General features: G+C 51.7%; 6 protein-coding genes across 6 annotated transcripts; 3 read left to right on the forward strand and 3 right to left on the reverse strand.

The window, feature by feature from the left end:
* Nucleotides 1–1,217: 1,217 nt before the first annotated feature.
* GMORB2_4710 (kinesin family member 4/21/27) lies at nt 1,218–6,544 on the forward strand (the record flags this gene model as incomplete). The annotated part of the gene is made up of 4 exons (XM_035466684.1): nt 1,218–1,383; nt 1,494–4,793; nt 4,848–5,845; nt 5,966–6,544. The coding sequence occupies 4 exons, from the start codon at nt 1,218–1,220 to the stop codon at nt 6,542–6,544; spliced, it is 5,043 nt and encodes a 1,680-aa protein (XP_035318232.1).
* Nucleotides 6,545–7,432: 888 nt separating this feature from the next.
* Nucleotides 7,433–7,746, reverse strand: GMORB2_4711 (methylated-DNA-protein-cysteine methyltransferase related protein; the record flags this gene model as incomplete). Its single annotated transcript, XM_035466685.1, has 2 exons — nt 7,433–7,557; nt 7,632–7,746. Coding segments are annotated over 2 exons (240 nt in total), but the record flags the coding sequence as incomplete, so codon positions are not given.
* Nucleotides 7,747–8,728: 982 nt separating this feature from the next.
* Nucleotides 8,729–10,493, reverse strand: GMORB2_4712 (mannosyl-oligosaccharide alpha-1,2-mannosidase; the record flags this gene model as incomplete). Its single annotated transcript, XM_035466686.1, has 2 exons — nt 8,729–8,851; nt 8,955–10,493. The coding sequence occupies 2 exons, from the start codon at nt 10,491–10,493 to the stop codon at nt 8,729–8,731; spliced, it is 1,662 nt and encodes a 553-aa protein (XP_035318234.1).
* Nucleotides 10,494–11,490: 997 nt separating this feature from the next.
* GMORB2_4713 (putative esterase) lies at nt 11,491–12,252 on the reverse strand (the record flags this gene model as incomplete). Its single annotated transcript, XM_035466687.1, has 1 exon — nt 11,491–12,252. The coding sequence occupies one exon, from the start codon at nt 12,250–12,252 to the stop codon at nt 11,491–11,493; it is 762 nt and encodes a 253-aa protein (XP_035318235.1).
* Nucleotides 12,253–13,563: 1,311 nt separating this feature from the next.
* On the forward strand, nt 13,564–14,476 carry GMORB2_4714 (3-oxoacyl-[acyl-carrier protein] reductase; the record flags this gene model as incomplete). Its single annotated transcript, XM_035466688.1, has 3 exons — nt 13,564–13,910; nt 13,994–14,223; nt 14,301–14,476. 3 exons carry the CDS (start codon nt 13,564–13,566, stop codon nt 14,474–14,476), a joined length of 753 nt encoding a protein of 250 aa, XP_035318236.1.
* Nucleotides 14,477–16,885: 2,409 nt separating this feature from the next.
* GMORB2_4715 (uncharacterized protein) lies at nt 16,886–17,771 on the forward strand (the record flags this gene model as incomplete). Its single annotated transcript, XM_035466689.1, has 2 exons — nt 16,886–17,187; nt 17,267–17,771. 2 exons carry the CDS (start codon nt 16,886–16,888, stop codon nt 17,769–17,771), a joined length of 807 nt encoding a protein of 268 aa, XP_035318237.1.
* Nucleotides 17,772–18,620: the final 849 nt, after the last annotated feature.

The raw sequence follows: 18,620 nt of genomic DNA on the forward strand, positions 1-18,620 counted from the left end.
CATGGTGCGGGTAAAGGACTTGTACCTATAGATGCTAACACACGAGCAATCATATTTCCTGATTAGCATCATTCGCACCTTCTGATCGTGTCTTAGAATCCTACTCGTGCAGCGTACGACTTTGCCTGTACCCGTGCGAGTACGTTCAGCAACTATCATCAAATATGAGAAGGACAAAGAATTGGGGAAAGAAGCCCCTGACGGGAAAACCGCCAGGTGCCTGGTGCCTAACGGCAGCGTGTCCCCGATTTGGTGGCACCTTACTATAATGGGTATGGCGCACCTGGTAGCTCACAAATGGAGACTGTCTCTCAGCAAGAAGGCTACACCAATCTTGGGAAGGCGGCAGCAACACGCTTTTGCCCGCGTTGTCTACGCTTTGCCCCGTGCCTGTCTTGTTACTGGCCACACACTCTTGGGGTTCTCAGTCTCTTCTGGTGTCTCGTTCGTAATACCTGCTGTGGACACGGTCCGTTGCTCGTGGGCCCTGGCCCCTGGTTTTAGTGCCGAGGGTCGTGTGTGACTGCTCACTGGAACTGCTGTGTTTCCATCCCCTTTCTCTCCCACGCCTGTCCCACGCGTGGACCCTCTCTTTCCCGCCGTCCCCCCCCGACTAACGGGCCTCATTTCTCACAGGCCTCGTCTTTTTTCCTTTTTCTTTTTCTGCGTTCTCTTCTTTTTTTCTCCTTCTTCTTTTTCTTCCCTTTGCCTCACGCATTCTCTCATTCACTGCACTTCCCGGGGGAGTCTCGCTCGTTTTCCCTCGCATGTGTCATCCATGTTTCTCTGCGCCACACCCTGCTCTGCGTCGTAGTTTCTTTCGCGCATCTTTTGTCGAGCGGGACCTTTGATTGTATTATTTCATCTTCTGACACCCACCACACCCCCCCTTTTTATTTTTCCTGCAATACACACCACTCGTCCACACCACACAACTCTGCGACTGGCTGGTGTATGCCCAAACAATTTCGCCCTACCACGAGTACTCTTCAACACTCGTCACCACACACGTCCACGAGACGACGACACAAGTTGAGACGGCAACGACAACAGCACCAAACGACGACAAGCCCATGAGGGCCTGAAACTTAGTCGACTACCCTCCGGCAGGGCTCTTTGAGCGCCATCCGTTACCCTCTTCCTTTGTCTGTCGCCCACAGACAGAACGACGACCACTGCTTTCGCCATTACCACCATCTGCGCCCATCACCTTCGCCATGGCATCTTCGCCACCAGTATCGCCTAGCCCGTACCAGCGCCCGGCCAGCGCCATCGCCAGACCTGCTAACCGCACCAGTAGCCGCCTGAGTATGAATGGTAGCAGGATCGTTACTGGCGGTAGCAGAGCCTCGGATGAGGATAGTCGCACGGCCGTTAAAGTCGGTATGTCTTAGGTCTTACCACTTCTCTTGCCCCTCCCCCCTCCCTTTCCCCCGCTCACAACGTTCTCTATATTTCTGAGCCAGGCTAACCACTTCCCACCTTTACCACAGCCGTGCGCGTCCGTCCCCCCCTGAAGAGTACCGATCCTGGCTACGAGCTCATCCCACAACGTTTCCAACGATCGATGGTCCAGACCACGTCCAACACCAGCTTGGCTATCGACTCACCCCAGGGACGGAAACTCTTCGTTTTCGACCGCGTGTTCGGATCCGACGTTACACAAGAAGGCATCTGGGACTACCTCAGTGACTCTGTACAAGCATTCACCCAGGGGTACAATGTCTCGCTGCTGGCTTACGGCCAGTCGGGTGCTGGTAAATCTTACACGATGGGTACCTCCGGCCCCGGTGAGCAACATGATGAGGATATCATGGGCGTCATCCCTCGTGCTGCCCGCGCCTTGTTCGAGGTGCTCGAGGTTCCCACTGTCACATCTCCCAACAAGACCTCGAACCGCAACTCCCTATCGCAGCTCAAGACCCCACGTGCATTCAACCAGCATACCATGCTCGGTGACCGTAACTGGTCTCTCAAGGCTACATACGTCGAGATTTACAACGAGCATCTGCGCGATCTCCTGGTTGCCGAGTCCACCCCGGTGGGTGAGCGCGGAGCTGTTGCCATCCGTGAGGACACCAAAGGCAACATCATCCTCACCGGCCTTCAGCAAGTTGAAATCAATTCGGTTGAGGACTTGATGGGTGCCCTCAACTTTGGCTCCGCCATTCGCCAAACAGACGCCACAGCTATCAACGCAAAGTCATCACGCTCTCACGCCGTCTTCTCCCTCAACCTCGTACGACGCCGAAAGACGTCGACTGCCGAGAAGCGCTTCTCTGTGCCTCTTGAGACCCTTTCTGGCAGCGACGTTCCTAGCACTACAGACAGCAAACTCCACTTCGTTGACTTGGCTGGCAGTGAGCGCCTGAAAAATACGGGTGCTCACGGCGACAGGGCCAAGGAGGGTATCTCCATCAACGCCGGCCTCGCGTCGCTTGGCAAGGTCATCAGCCAACTCTCGTCTCGCCAGCCTGGGTCACACGTGTCGTACCGTGACTCTAAACTCACCCGTCTGCTCCAGGACTCTCTCGGTGGCAACGCCATCACCTACATGATTGCTTGCGTTACCCCTGCCGAGTTCCATCTGAGCGAGACGTTAAACACGGTACAATACGCCCAGCGTGCCCGCGCCATCCAGTCCAAGCCCCGCATTCAGGAGGTTGAGGAGGGTGACAAACAGGCCGTGATCGACCGCCTCAAGGCTGAGGTTGCCTTTCTCCGCGAGCAGGTCAGCAACAGTAACAGCAACAGGCAACCCAGCCCCCGCCGGGGTGCAGCCGGCCCTGCCGACAAGCCAGATCGTCACAGTGAACGCGAATCTGAGCTGCAGAACCAACTCCTTGACGCTCAGGAGAATTATACCGCCTTGGGCCAGCGTCATGCAAAGCTTATTGCCGAGCTTGCTAAGGCCCGTGAGAATGAGTTGGCTGCTGAAAACGCCCAGGCCGACGACGCTGGTGACAGCGCCACTGATCGCCTCAACCGCTCCAACTCGTTTGCACAGGCTGTCGAGCAGGTTGTCCTCGAGTACGAGAAGACGATCCAGTCACTGGAACAGTCCTTGTCGAGCACGCGCAGCATCCTTTCCAACACAGAGGCCAGCCTCCTGGAGAAGGAGACCAGGTGTGCCTACGCCGAAACCATCAGCAACCAGTTACAGGCGCGCCTCCAGAAAGTCATGGACCGCGAGGCCAGCACTGAGAACTACCTTCACGACCTCGAGGCCAAGCTGGACGGCCACACCAGTGGCGAAGAGAAAAATGCTACCATTATTATGGAGCTCCGGAAGGAGATCTCGCGCATCCGAGAGAATGAATCTTCGTGTGAGGAGTACATATCGACATTGGAGGAGCGCCTCGCCGAAGCTGACCAGGATTCTGAGCTCATGCAACGCGAGATCGACCGTCTCGAGCAAGTGGTTGAGCGCCAACGCAGCCTCGGAAAGCTCGACACCCTTCTTCATGAGCTCGACGAGGTCAAGGAGGCCAGACAGCCCGAGCCCGATACGCGAGAGGCCGCTATTAACGGAACGGGTCGCCGGCGTGGCGGCAGCACCGCCGGTCACTCGCGAGCGCAGTCGCATGTTAGCCGCCACAGCCAGATCGAGGAGCCCATTCCTGAGGGCGACGAGGATGCTGACTTCCCCAACGACGCCGAGCCCAAGATCACCACAGTCAAGGAGGAGGAATCGGAGGAGAGGCGTGGCGAGAGTCTGGTGTCGGAGACCGCCAAGCTGAACCGCCGTGATTCTGCCCAGTCTCGTTTCGTCTACGACAAGTTGGAAAATGTTACCCAGGAGCTTATCGACCTGCGTGTTGACCACGAGGCGACTGTCAACCAGTACGACCTGCTCCACTCCAAGTACGAGGAGGCCATGGCCAAGGTTGCCGAGCTGCAAGATGCCATTGATGAGTCCCGCCACATGAAACATAATGTCCGGGACTCAGTCTTATCCGACGCGGCTCCAGCTGAGCGTCCTGAATCCTTCTTGTCGGAGATGCAGGAGGGCGATTCGAAGTTTGGAGTTCGGTCGTCTGTTTCGCGCTCACTCTCCTCGGAGCTATCGTCGGCTATGGATTCCCCTGCTACCGTGGACACTTCCAACTGCGACGTCACCTCTGAGGATGAGACGGCCACCACTAAACCTGGTGCCTCCACCGAGGATTTGTCGCGGGCTCCTGCCTCGGCCACCCTGGGTGACAGCGACACAACCACAGGCGCAGACAATATGTGGATCCACTCGGAGCTTCAGCGTCTGAAAGCTGCCGCTGAGGCAAAGGACGTTGCTGAGAAGGAGCTTGCCAGCAAGTACGCCGAACTAGAGCTCAGACACAACGCCACCCTCGACATGGTCGAGGAACTGAAGACGGAGGTCTCCAAGGCCAAGGCCAACGAGGCCAGCTCCCCGCGCACCGCCAACCCCGTCATCCGCCGCAAGTCGAGTCAGAACCTCCTCATCGACCGCGCCCATCGTTCGTTTGCGTCGCTGCGAAACATCGCCAACGACAACTTTGGGGACGAGCCTGAGGTGATGCGGAACTTTGAGATCAACATCAATGCGGCCATGCACGAGCTGCACTCTCGGAGCGAGCGTATCCAGGAGCTCGAGGCCGACATGGCCTCCGCCAAGAAGGAGATGGAGACCAAGATGACCATAATCTCAGGTCTCACGCGTGAACGCTCCAGCTTGAAGGCCAGCCCCATGGACATGTCCATGGTGGCGAGTCTCCAGGACAGGCTTGAACAGAGCGAGAGGCGTCTGGATTCAATGCGGGAGGCGCACGAGGCGCGTGAGAGGGAGCTAAAATCGGCCGTAGAGCAGCTCGAATCTGAACTGGCGTCAGCGAAGGCCAAGGTTACAGCGTCAGACCTGAACGCAGACAAGGATCAAGCAACCAGAGATGCCGATGAGAAACAGCACAACCTCATCAACTTCCTGCGCAATGAGGTCGACGAGTACAAGGCCATCATCAATAGCAATGCCACCAAGGTCGCCGAGCTAGAGAGAGTCTACTCAAGTACCAAGGCTCAACTGGATGATGTCGCGAAATCTCACTCTGCCACCATGGCTGAGCTCGAGAATGTCAACAAGGCCCTCGATACTGCCACGCAGGAGTCATCAGCCCGCCGTGAGCTGGTGTCCAAGCTCGAGGACCAAATGGCGTCGCTTGAGCAGGAAGCCAAGACCCACCATGAGAGCATGGACGCGCTCAAGACCGCTCATGCTTTAGAATTGGCCGAACTCAGGACCCGTGAGCAGAAGGGCTACGAGGAGCAGGTCGAGGTTCTCATGGGTGAGCACGCTGATGCTATCCAGAAGCTTGAGGAGGAACTCGCAGGTTCTAGGGAACAACTCTTGACCGTTGCCACAACGGTCGCCAACGCCCTAGGTATCGAGGCCAGCACAGACAAGCTCAATGAGAGGATTGATGCGCTGGCGGCCGACCAGAAGGCCCTTGCTGCCGAGCGCAAGAAGACTGGTGAGATGGAGTCGCACGTCGCTGAACTCTCGACTATCAATGAAACCCTCATGAATGACCTGGAGGCTACCAAGAAGGCTCTTTCCGACATGGTCCCCGACGGCGGCAACTCGCTTGCCGACCAGCTGTCTGCCGTCAAGACCAAGATTTCCGACCTCGACAGCTTCAACAAGAAGAACAGCCGTCTTGTTGAGGAGCTCGAGGACCAGCTTCAGAATAACTTTGACGAGGCCCAGATGACCAACAACCGTCTGAGTTCGCTGCAGAGCGAGCGCAACTCGCAGATTGAGGAGGCGTCGACGACGCGCATGCGCATGCAAGCCGAATTGGAGACGATTCGAGAGGAGTATGCTTCGCTACAGGTGAGTCCGCCCCAACGACCCCACCCCTTAGGCCTTATCCTCTTCATAAGGACAGTCACGCCTGGCCTATCGCCGTCTCAAAGTGAAAACCTATCAGCTGACCAGAATACGCACATACAGGCCAGATACATCGAAGTTTCCGGCTCGGATGTTACGCGATCAAACTCCAACTCCACTGTCCGCAAGAGCGCCTCGCACACATCGCTCCCCTCGCCGCCGCCGGCAATTCCTCTACCGCCTCTGCCGAACGGCTCTTCTTCGCCGCCGCCACCTGTCAACGGTGTGCCTAGCTCGCCCACGAGCTCGATGCGCCCTCTCAGCAAGGACAATATCAATATTTCTCAAATAACTGAGGACCAGGAAGCGCGTATTCGCACCATTGAGAAGCACCTCTATGCCGAGCGGCAACTAACGCAGACGCTGGAGGAGGCTCTCACGGATCTAGAGAAGCAGTCCAACAAGGTCAAGGCGGACTGCGACGCGTGGAGGAAGAAGGCCTTGTCCCTAGAGAACGAGATGAAGGAGCTTAGGAGTCAGAGCTCTCCCGAACCTCGGCAGGACAACCGCTGGAGTCTGCAGGCAGTCGAGGAGGAACGCAAGAAACGCCAGGCTGCCGAGGCGGCACGCAAGCAGCTCGAGGAGCGCATGAATGCCATCAACAAGGGCAAAAAGAAGAAGGGAAGCCTAAACTGCTTCTAGTCGGACATTTTTCTCTTGATATCTGATGTCCCAACTTCTCACCTCGCCGCGATGCACCATGGTCATCCGAGGGCGCTAGAGTTTGCTCGACAGCCATGGACAGCCTCCCTTCCTGTTGTCCTCTTCCATTTTCTTTGATTACTTTTGTTTCGTCTTCTTTGCTGCACGCCCTTCTTCTCTTTTCTGGCCGGAGTTTGGAACGGACGGTCTGGTATGCTTTTTCCCACCCACCCCCCTTTCAATGCCTTATTGAAAAGATCTTATACCACTTGCTTTCCTCGATTGCACATATCAACGCCTGCGCGACGCACAAAATGAGACATGTACTTTTCCCTGTTTCTTTTCTCTTCCCATTTCCCCCCATTATTCTCTTCTTGTGTTTACTTTTTCGTGTCTATTGTCTATTTTCTTCTGCCATCCTCATCGCAGCGTGGGTAATGAGGTCGTCGAGTGTGTGTGACTATTGATTGACTGTGGAGACGATGACGATTCACTGCATTCCCAGCTCTCCTGTCATGAGCCTTTTCTCCTTTTTCCTTATTCTCGCACCGATGGATAGTTTCTTTTTCTACTACTTCTCCCTTTATACCACTTGAAATGAGAAATTGACAATATCCTATTTTCCTCGTTTGAGAACCCTAACTTGCACCGAAACGTGGTAACGGCTGTTTCACTCTTCCGATGGAAGTGCCTCTGGAAACCAGCCGAATTCGTCAAAGTCAACCATGAATTCGCCCATTGTATTGGCCGTGACGCGCACGCCTTCCTCTCTGAGTAACTCGGCCTGGTTCTGAACACCAAACATCTGCGACCTACATAAGCTCTCAGTCAGTGCGTCTCCTTATGCCTTCAATTATACACTTTTGGGGCGTTTCTCTCTTCTCACCGCGGTGATATGATTCCCCTGGCATTTATGACGCGCTGCCACGGGACATTGCCATTGTGGTACGGCGATTCACTCTCGGCCAGGGGCAGATGTTTCAAGCAAACGCCCACCTGACGAGAACGTTGGGCTGATGAAGGAAGGATCCTCAGCCTCAAATTCATTGTGAGGAGAATGAGGGACGGCAAACTGATGGATACATACGTGTCCCTATGAGGGCAGCAATGTGACCATAAGTGGTGACGCGGCCGTAGGGAATTTCTTGAATGGCGGAATAGACGCCGTAGGCAAAGGCTTCTGCTTCATCTGAACGGGCCATTTTCTGCGGGCTCGACTTCTTGCGGAGAAATAGGAGACGGGTAAAGATGGAAGGATATGACGACGTGATGACTCTGATTAAAGGCAGGCGTCAGTTCTTATATATGCATACTCGCATTATAGCATAACGACTGGAGGCTACCAACAGGCGCAGTAAAAAGTTGGGAGTAAATACATTTTCGTACGTCCAGAACGATGGAATTTTTTTTTATACAAATGACGGCTTTATTATGGGTTATAATATAAAAATCAGTAACGAACAGTTGACAGTTGCACCCAACTTCCTTGACCCCATGCTCTGGGGGGGATGGCGGTGCATCCAAGGGCGGTCATAGATGTGCTTCGGAGAAGGCCACAATATATGTCGACGGCGGTCTTGTATGCCAGGTGTTGGCGATTTTTGAGCCACAAACTCAGTGTCAGCGCCCACATAGCTTATTAATAGACGAGAGCGGCAGCGATGATGTCGCACTTGTCACGTAGACTGATGGACCCGAGCATAGCGGCAGCGTCCCGTGTACCAACCCCGCGAACCCCTTTATCTCTTCGAAATACTCGTATCTTCTCTCTCTTTTTTTTTTTTTGTAATTCCTCTTCATTTTAAGCCGTTTAGGTGGTCATTGTTAAAAAAACTCCTTTGACAACTGTCCGACGTACGGATTAGATATCAAATGGCCAAATCAAGCTGTCGTCCTCAGCGGACGTTATATATGTACGACGGAGCCACGAGTCTAGAAGTTGACGAGAGGAAAGGTAGGATCTAAGGGCTACCAAGGCTTGACGTCTTGTGTCTACCAACAAACCAGATCTGCAATGCTGAATATCGTGGCGATCCGCAGAATGATCAGTTGGCATTGTCCTAAGCAGCATTTGTGTACAACCTCCATACTGAGTTGGGAGAAGCTGCATGGTAGATCCGATAGATCTGCCTTTGCATTGAAGCAGGAGTTATCCCGCACTCCTTTCGGAGATGAATTCATTGGTCAAGTGGTTGGCCTCTTAAAGGGATGGGCCTCGGTGTTGAGGACATAGTCGTCCAGACTGATGAGCGAGGGTGGCGAGAAAATGAGGTAAAAGTATTTGAGAGTTTCAGCGGTCCAGAAGCTCTTTGAAAAACAACGTGTTAGCAAGATACTATGCATGTGTGCATATGTGCGTGGGATTGTCAACATGTGATATCCCCCCATTAGGGCTAGAGGCACGACTTACCTCCATCGAGTCGCGCTTCTTAGTCTTTCCGAGGGCCGTCACATCCTGGATGGAAGAGTAGGCCAGCTCCGTCTCCGTGGACTTTTGGATGCTCTTAAACATGTCCCAGGCCATATCCTTGAGGTACTCTTTCCCCGTCATGCGGTAAAGAAGAAATATACTCTCGATGGCCTCGGGGCGCAGGAGGAACCTAGCGTCGTCGATGTTGGCCCATCCTTCTCTGAGCGAGCTGGAACCTATTGCCTTGGCTGCCCAGACCTTTTCGTCCCACTCGCAGCCGTCGAGCGAGGCGCAAGGCACCATGGTGAACTCCTCGGGCATAAGCCCTGTTGGGAACTGATTATAGGCCCAGCCGCAGCCGCGAGCCAGGCGTTCTCCGATATCGACGTGGCTGTCGATGCTGAACAGTTTGCCTCCCAAGCCAAACATTCCACCCGCGAAGCACGCCAGGTGCTGGCTACGAGCCTTGCGGTCCACCTTAGGCGGCATCTTGTCATCAACTATGGCATCACCCGAGAAGAGCACGTCGGCCTTATCGGGAAGCATAGGCCGAAATAGGAGGTTGTTGGTCACCGCATCCATTGCACCACGGTATAGCTTCTCGTATGTGCCGTCTACCCCGCCTAGTAGGGCGTGCATTTTGGGCAGATACTCGTACAATGAGTCGGCTGCGGCACCTATGGTATAGAGGCTGTCGCGTGCGGCCTCGTTGCGAAAGTCGAGGCGTATCGGCCACATACCCGGAAGTGCCGTCTTATACTGTATGCGCTCGAGGAACCGCGTTACCTTATCAGTCGCCGCGTAGTATCGTGGGTCGCCAGTAATCTGCGACAGACGCGTAAATTCCAAGCACAACGACGCAGGCACAGCCGACGGGTCGCGCACACCAGCTTTCTGCGTCCCCTCGAGGGCGTCGCGAAAGTTCATCCAGTACCCGGGAAGGTTATTCGGTGTGTCAAACCCCCTGTGTAGCATATCCCCCAGCTCCTTGGCCTTTTTCAGCAGCGCCTCATTGCCGCTCAGATCGTAGGCTGACAGAAGCCCACCCAGGTAGCGGATCGTTGTCTCGAATAAGTCTGCAGCGCCGTCCTTGGTGTCGGCAAAGTCGATGGATCCGGCGGCCCAGCTGGCTTCGGCAAACTCATCATGTAAGCCCATAATCCAGAGAGTGTCAAGACTGTCGACCATGGTGGCAGCCCAGCCGCCAAAACTGCGCTTGCCACCCCCAGAGATGGGCTTCAGCTCGTCCTGTAGCCAAGCATGTTCCTTGTAGGCGTCCCAGCTGCGCTTGAAGGCGCGGCGGACAGCGTCGCGCCGTCGGTCAGGGCGCTGGTCAAAAGCGCTGGCGGGGGCTTGAATTGGGGGCAGCGGCGATGGCCGGCCCGTCGGGAGGGCCTTGATTGTGCGAGGCGGGTAAAATAGGGGGACTTGCGACCAGTCAAAACTGCTGGGAACAAAGGCTGGTGGCCTCGTGTGCGATGGCTCCAGTGCATGAAGTACGATGAAGATGAAGACCAAGGTGGCTGCAATGCCAGCCAACCTTGTTGCTCGTCTGGGGGTTGATACCATTACAGCCATGACGGGGCAGTATGCGCACGTTGCTCGTACGGGCACATGGAGGGATTCAGGAATAGAATGTTGGGAAAGTCAGAGGGCTCGTAGCAAAGCAGGATGAGGGATGAATTCCCAGGGGTAAGGGGTTCCTGCGCGCGCTCGTATGTGCCTGGGCGTCATGGCTACCGAATGTTGCAATCCTCTATGTCGATCAGTCAGGAGCAAGCAATCCAGTGGGTCAAAGCCAAGTCACGAAGCATAAAAGTATAAACCAAAATACGAACAAACTGGTGCTGGGGTAATTCTTGGCTGTGTTACCCTGTAGGCTGTTGTTTGTAGCATCCTAATTGCATGACTAAGCAACTAAGGGCTGCTGCCAAACGCACAACTGTAAATAGCCTAGTATATTGATTTCCTTTCCCTGAAGTGAACAAGCAACTAGACATACACATATCGGTCCCGGACTTATACGTAGGCAGAGACCACTGTGCTTACGTCTGGTCATCGTGTATTGTCGCCCACTGGAAGCACACGTTGTAATTAATCTAGCTATACTAGTACGGCGCAACGGTCGCAGTATCTAATTGAATTACAAGAGACTATTTAGTCACTATGGAATTGTCCTCAAGTTTCACTGGTTTTCGGCTATGGGTACCTTCAACCAGGTTCTAGGAGCGCAAAGAAGGAAAAAAGCTCGTGGTTGACACGAGAATACGCCGATGTGACAGAATGTAATATTGGTATTAATTAAACTTGCACCTCCGTGATTCGTCCAGGCCCCACGACCGGTATCGCAGTCTGTTTCAAAGTACGTGATCTTAGTAACAAGGAAAAATAAAAACAAGGAAGTCTAAATATCAGACAAGGAAAATGTAGTCAATGGAGAATAACGGTAATAGACAAAGTCTAAAGGCTGGTGTGAGAAGTCGAAAATCTGAATAAGATGTAATAATACGAGTACTGGCAGTGAGTGGGGACGGCCTCACTCTCGTGGCAGGACGCTAGCATCCTTGACCATGTCGAGGATCTCGGACACCATGATCTCTACATCGTCTGGGCGGATGGGCAGACGATGACCACCATCCCATTCAATAGAGCGGGCAGTCCCATCCTTGCAGTATTTATCGGCCATAACGCGGTGCAGATGCATACCAGGGTCTTGCAAGCCGTGAACATGGAGTGTGGGTATGCTGATGGCATGTTGACCCTTGTTGTCGGGGGCCAGGTCCTTGCTCTCGACACTCATCTGGTTGGCATTAGCCGTGTAGGGCACGGGATGCAGTTTTTTCTGGGGATCGAGGACGACAATAGGTGCGCGGCCGGCAATGATGATGCCAAATTTGAAGGGCCCGTCGCCTCCGTCAACATGTTCTTGGGCCCAGAGGAGGCTTGCAGCAATCTTGGCGCCCTGGGAGAAGCCCATGACGCCTACCCATGCGCCGCTGCCAGGGTCCTTGTCCATGGCTCTGCGGCACGTCTCGAGGATCTTGGACTCGGCCTCTTCATCATGCTCGTGGCCCCCCTCCCACCGAAGCCACCGATAAAATGGAGCCAGGTCACCAAAGAAAGGCACAATGTCTGGGTGCGTGTCCGAGTAGAAGGGTGCGTTAATAAAAACGAAGCGAAATGTCGAACCGAGGCGCCGGATAATGCTGCGGCTCTGGAGTTGAAACACGTCAGCGTTCGTGCCGCCTCCGTGGAGGCAGAGGATCCGCGGCAGTTTTAGAGAATTGTCGCTGGCCATGTCGTTGGTCAGGGAAGACTTGTGGCTGTCGAGAGAATGGGCAACTGCGAAGCGGGGTCGGTTGGGTATGGACCGGTTCGTCCGTGGCAGACTAATGCGGCAACCGTTACTGGGAAACTTTGGCTGAAGTCTAGAATCAGAATATAAAAAATTTCATCATTAGTATGTGTGTACCCATCTTCGAAGTTTATAGGTGTACAGTAACGTCTATTCCGTTTTCATTTCCTGCCTACCTTAAGGTGTCTTGGTTTGAAGCTTTAATGTCGACACGTTAAGGTGGGCGGGGCAGGGGACAGGTCGAGGATGGTGTGCTGCCTATGGACCGTAACAGGATTCAGCTGTGTGTTATACTATGTCGTACAGCATCAAGTCACGGGTGTTGACTCCACTACTGGAAAGCGTAAGCATGGCCGTCTCGTCTAGAACAATACTTCGCAATACATATAATGTAACCTGTACAGATATGGATAATACCCGTTGAACCCGTTCGGCGGTTTCTGAGGTGGGTCATGGTCCATTGAATAGGTACCGATCAAAATAATATACGGCGTATTTAGTAATTGCTGTTACCCTTCCTCTGCGTATCCTTTTATTGCGTGTGGGTATACACCCTGAGCCCCGAAAATCAAGCTGGTGTACGATATCCCCCCCCCCCAACACGGCTATTGTTTTGTAGCACGTATGAGGCGTGGTACGACGTCACGAATAGTGGATTTATGGGGCAGGCGCTATTTATTCATTAGTTGCGGCTTGCCTAGCTGCTCTATGGCCGTGGCCGTTGCCTGCCGCACTTCCAATCAGCCCAGACGCTATACAGAGCTGGGTCTGACCATCCCATGTTTATTACTCGTATCGAACCAAAGAAATGCGTATGTGGATACCATCATTCAGAAACAGATAAGCGCTTGTCGCTGCCGTCCCGTCGATCCTTTCCGACATTGGTCAATGCATTCAATTTGCTAGCACCTTATCAGACACACTTCAATGTGTGCTCAAACTTACATCAGTACCGCAATACGGACCAGCAGTTATGTGATTTAATGTTGACGTTACCAGCTGTGTCGATCAGTGTCGGGATTCGCAGATGCGAAGCACTAGAGAAGTGTATTGCTCCAAGAGGCGAGAGGGGACTGCAAGGCATCTGCTCCACGAGCTATAAAATATGTACGTCGTCTCCTTGGTTGAAAGAGAGCTTTCTCAATGCAAATAGATTCTCAAGCACTCGTGCGCTCAACACTTTTCGTTTCAAAGAAGAAAGGCAATCTCCAAGGAAACAGCAGCTACAAACATACCGAAACGTATAGACCAGCCATGTCTCTCACAGGGAAAGTTGCACTCGTCACTGGTGGCGCAAAGAATCTTGGTGCCGAGATTTCTAGGGACTTTGCCGCCCTGGGCGCCTCCCTGGCCATACACTACAACTCGGACAAAACCAAACAAGATGCTTCTGAACTTGAAGCTTCACTGAAGGAGAAATACCCCAAGCTCAAGGTCAAGTTCTACCAGGGTGACCTAACCACGGCTGGTGCCGTTGAGTCCCTATTTTCCTCTGTCAAAAAAGACCTCGGCAAGGTTGACATTATCGTCAACACAATTGGCAAGGTCCTCAAGAAGCCCATCGGCGACATCACGGAGAAGGAGTACGATGAAATGTTTGCGTAAGTCATGTAATCATCCACGGACGGAATGGGTTCTCGATGTGCTTCTTTCTTGCCGCATTTACTGACATATACAATTATAGTATCAACTCCAAGAGCGCCTTCCTTATCCTCCAGGCCGGCTCTAAGTACATCGAGGATGGTGGTAGCATCATAACCATCGTGACTGCCCTCCTCGCCGCCTTCACCGGTTTTTACACATCTTACGCCGGGTCCAAGGCCCCTGTCGAGCACTTCACCCGTGGTGTCTCTAAGGAGCTACAGGGCCGCCAGGTTCGCGTCAATGCCATAGCACCAGGCCCTATGGACACCCGTAAGTTTCATATCATCTTTGGCACCCGAGATCCCACTTAAATCACATTGAAAGCTAAAGCTAACCTCCTCTCATAGCATTCTTCTATCCCCAAGAGAGCCCCGAGGCTGTTGAATTCCACAAGAGCCAGGGTCTCGGAGGCAGACTCACCCAGATACAGGATATCTCTCCCCTCGTCCGCTTCCTCTGCACCGATGGCGGATGGATCACTGGTCAGACCATCTTTGCCAACGGTGGCTACACCACCCGGTAAAAGAAGATGGAAGAAATATGGCGGAGAGTATGTATCACTGGATTTATAGGTAGTGATTCACTAAGTACCTTCTAGCACAATTATTGAATGTCTATGCTGAACCCGTGAAATGGAAGAGGCTCAATCAGCACACCGCTGCATTCCACAACTCGCACGCTTAACTAACGCTGTATCACGAATATGCAATGCTCCGATACGCAGGCCGGATGCCAAGATGCTGAGTATCTACCGAGGAGGATGGCACTGTTATCCTATTTGTGAAACTGTTAGTACTATTCAAGTGTCGGACACTTTATTCATTTCCTGTATGGCCTTCATTGAAAGGGACTGATGCGCGGCCCTGACCTAACACGGCCGTTATTCCAACATGCCGCTGGCTGTGGAGTGATATCACGTATAGCGTAGAGTATTATTACCACAATATTACCACAATATTACCACAATATTACCACAATATTACCACAATATCACAACAGCTCATCTTATGGAGGCCATTTTATTCCAATGGTACCTCCTCTATATACTACTCGTGCAGACGGGGAGTGTGGCCTTTGATGGGGTGTCAGGAATCTAGCGGTTAAGTAAAGCAAAGAAGTCTTACTCAAGGTTCAAGAAGTGTTATCGGTGTTTCTGTTTATTCACAACGAAGTCACAACTAGGGAGGCCTAAAGGCAGGGGTTGTATTATATGGTCATTCATCTGTATATCCTTTATTCCTTCGTTCTGTTCCTTCTTATATCCTTCTAACTCCCACAATGCTCGTTAGTCCCGATTATCGTTTGCGGGGAACTCAGACACTTGTTCCACTAAACTCGGACTTGTGGGGTTGTTTCTGACTCGTAATCTTGGATCCTCCCTGTGGGTCCTCTGCCTTTTCGTGATTCATTCGGAATCCCTTCTTGGGGTTTCCGGGTGTTCCCTTCTTGGGTCTTTGGACATCTTGGTCCTTCGCCCTATTGGGTCTCTGACATGGGGACAGTGACTCTCTCTTTCTCAGTGGACGACTTTTAACCGAACGGGTGTTTATTAGACTACAGCATAGAAAGTGATTTGCAATTCGTTAGGAATGATGTTTGCATGTGCTGGGCTATTCAATCTTTCGGGGCATTTAATGTGTGAAGAAAGAAGATGATGTGATAGAAACAATGCTGAACTCGTACCACGTATATTGCAAATGCAAAATGAGGGCCGTCAAAGCCTCATGTTTATCACTCAGAGAGCCATGATGTCTTTCATACTTATCGGTACATCACTTTCAAGTATTATAAGACGGACACCATCCAGGATGAAATAATGACGGTAATGGGAATCCGAGCGACACAAATTTCCTAACCTACGATTAGTGTCTCGATAACATCTGAAAACGATTGATATCGGGGTAAGGTTTCAGACCACGAGTCGACTTATGGTAGGAGGGGGTGAGGAGGCAAGTGATAACGTCCGCTAAGTAATAGCGGGGTAATGGAGGAGTCGTGGTGAAGATGCTAATAATGAGGGGTGTGTATTGTCCTAGATTTCCATTTAGGAAGATGGCTACTTATAATATGACTGTCTGATTCCTTTGCCCCACTTCCCGCATAATTCCACCAATGGGTTTTGACAATTAATAACCCAATGTCCTTGTCTGTGGTTTAGATCAGGCTCGGTTCCGGGATCGAGTTCGGTCTCGGTCTCGGGTTCGCGAAATCCAAAGGTGCGATGAGACATGTAGTTAAGTGGGGGATCTACAGGATGATCAATTTGTATATCCACCCTAGATGATATTCTGCCTCCTTCTGGCACTCGCAAAGCCTACGAGTATGGATCATGTACGTGTATTCGGCAGTCACATTTTGAACGAGTCATGTAGCAAGCATGCTGCATACCCCTCCGCCCTGTCGGCAATCGGAATTTTGGTAATGGCCCCTGGTTTCTAGGATATGAAGAGTAACGCGGCTTTCACGGTCCCTTACGACAGGGCGCATGTATGCGTCTATCCGGTTTGATGCGATGTGCAAAACCCTTGACCGAATTGATGTCGTATTTGGCAATCTGTTACGCGTTAGTACGGGGCTATGATTGTATACAAGTAAACACATAGTAGTATTATCTGGTGAAATTTGCATCACTACCCCAGAACGCGCGATAGGTGGGGATTTTCCTGGGTTTCATTCGATACGGCGTCTGGCTGTCTTAGGGGGCTGTGATCATTACCCTGCGCAAAGGGGTCGTGTATGAATGCCTGTTGGGGTAGATTTCGTTCACGCGTTGCGATACGATCCCAAAAGTATAGATAGAATACTGGATCCTGATTTCTTACTATTTTTCTTCTTCTTTTTATCTTTTTTTACCTTCATCCCCCCCCCTCCCTACCCCTTTTCTTTTCTTTCCTTTTTTCCCTTTCTTCTTTTTTTCCTCGTGCAATAAATCATGGCCGGAAGCGCCATCCACATCGCACCACCGTCAGCGGATGTTATCAACCTCGCGATCGCTAGCATCGTCATTCATTCAATATTACTCCCTGTCGCCGCCTGGATAACATGGAGCCACGGCAAGACGGGAATGCTCTGCTGGCCGATTTTCCTCTCCTTCTTTGCACTTCAATTTCTCTCCGATGGCTGGCAGATCTCTGTTCGTGATAAGCCCAACGTTCCAAACGCCGTCTCGATATTTACCAACGCCGGAATAATGACATGCCTTGCTTTTGGTATTGTGGGCATCGTATTTGAGGCGTAAGAGCAACATATCTATACTATAGTGGATTGTAAGCTAATATCTTCGGCATAGAGGAACCATATTTCCCTTTTCCAGAACTCCCTGGGTCAATAGAGGGTTTCTCGGCCTCACGCACCTCGCCAATACTGTTGGAATTACATTAGCGACGTATGGTGGCTCACCCAGTGAAAAAAAGCATGGCCAGGTTGCCTCTTCCATACTGAATAAGACGGGAAACTGTCTTATAATCTTTGTTCTGGCGGTTCTTGGCATATGGGTTGCTTTGATTGCTAAAAGTGTCTTGCGATACCCAAACCATCCCCACGTGCGACATGCTAAGATCATGCTGATCACAGCATCCTTGGGCTGGCCATTCCAAACCATAAGGACCATCTATTCCGCGACATATGCCTTCGACCGAATACCTGATTTGGATCCCGTTATGGGTTCCTTCACCACAAAGCTGGTTCTGATTTTTGGTCTCCAGCTTATTGTCACCCTCGTTCTCATAGCGGGCGGGTGGCTCACTAAGGACGTGAACAAGAATAAAGCTTTGCGGGTACGAAGTCATGAACTCGAGTTGGAAGCGTTAAATAACTGAAAATTTCGACAGGATGACATGTCCAAGACCTTGTCCGGGTGGGAAAATCGCTACGGCTTTGATTGACTGGCCTTCGTGCCACGCCATTATGCGAAGGGTCTATTGGGGACGTCGTGGGCCTGATAGAGGCAGGGAGACTAGGAATTTCTAAGAGTCCGGAGGGCTCGATAAAGCCATGCGTAGGGCGTCTAAACCCGCGTTCCTTCTTTTCTGTCCTTTCTCTAGCTTTCTTTTAATGTAAGAAACTGCTTGATACTATTAATATGTTTGATTAAATACGAATATCAATATTGGATATTGGCTATACATGCTGGTCATGTAAGAGAAAACTATAATATCCTTACACGATTGGCTTATCTTTCTCTATCACGGCTCCTACCCTTAGACGGAATACCAGTGCTTGCTTCTAGCTCGTGACCGAATTTACCATGCCTGTTATGGAAAACTAACACATAGCTTAGGTAAGCGGGACTCACTATAAAACAGTCGAGTCTATCGCTCTATATTACGACCCATTGTTACGACCCGTTACGCGGCCCTCACGTGTACCCCACTATTTTCTCTTACTCATCACTCTCACACTCACTTACAACAACCACCCCGTCCTAGATCACGGTGATCCCTTGTGTGACGTTGGGGTCAACTCTAAGCTATAGGGTAGATAGAGATAATGTCGTTTTATATTGGCGAGACAGTTAAGATATCGTACTAAGCAATAAGGTAGTTATAGTCGTAGGTACTAGTGCTAAAAGGAACTAGAGTTTTATAAGAAGCGTTAACTATATTATTAATAGCTAGGTAGAGAGTGACTAGACTATAGAAATAAGGTTAACTATATACTAGGCGATC

Source organism: Geosmithia morbida (genome assembly GCF_012550715.1).
Source record: "Geosmithia morbida isolate 1262 chromosome Unknown scaffold_22, whole genome shotgun sequence".
NCBI lineage: Eukaryota > Fungi > Ascomycota > Sordariomycetes > Hypocreales > Bionectriaceae > Geosmithia > Geosmithia morbida.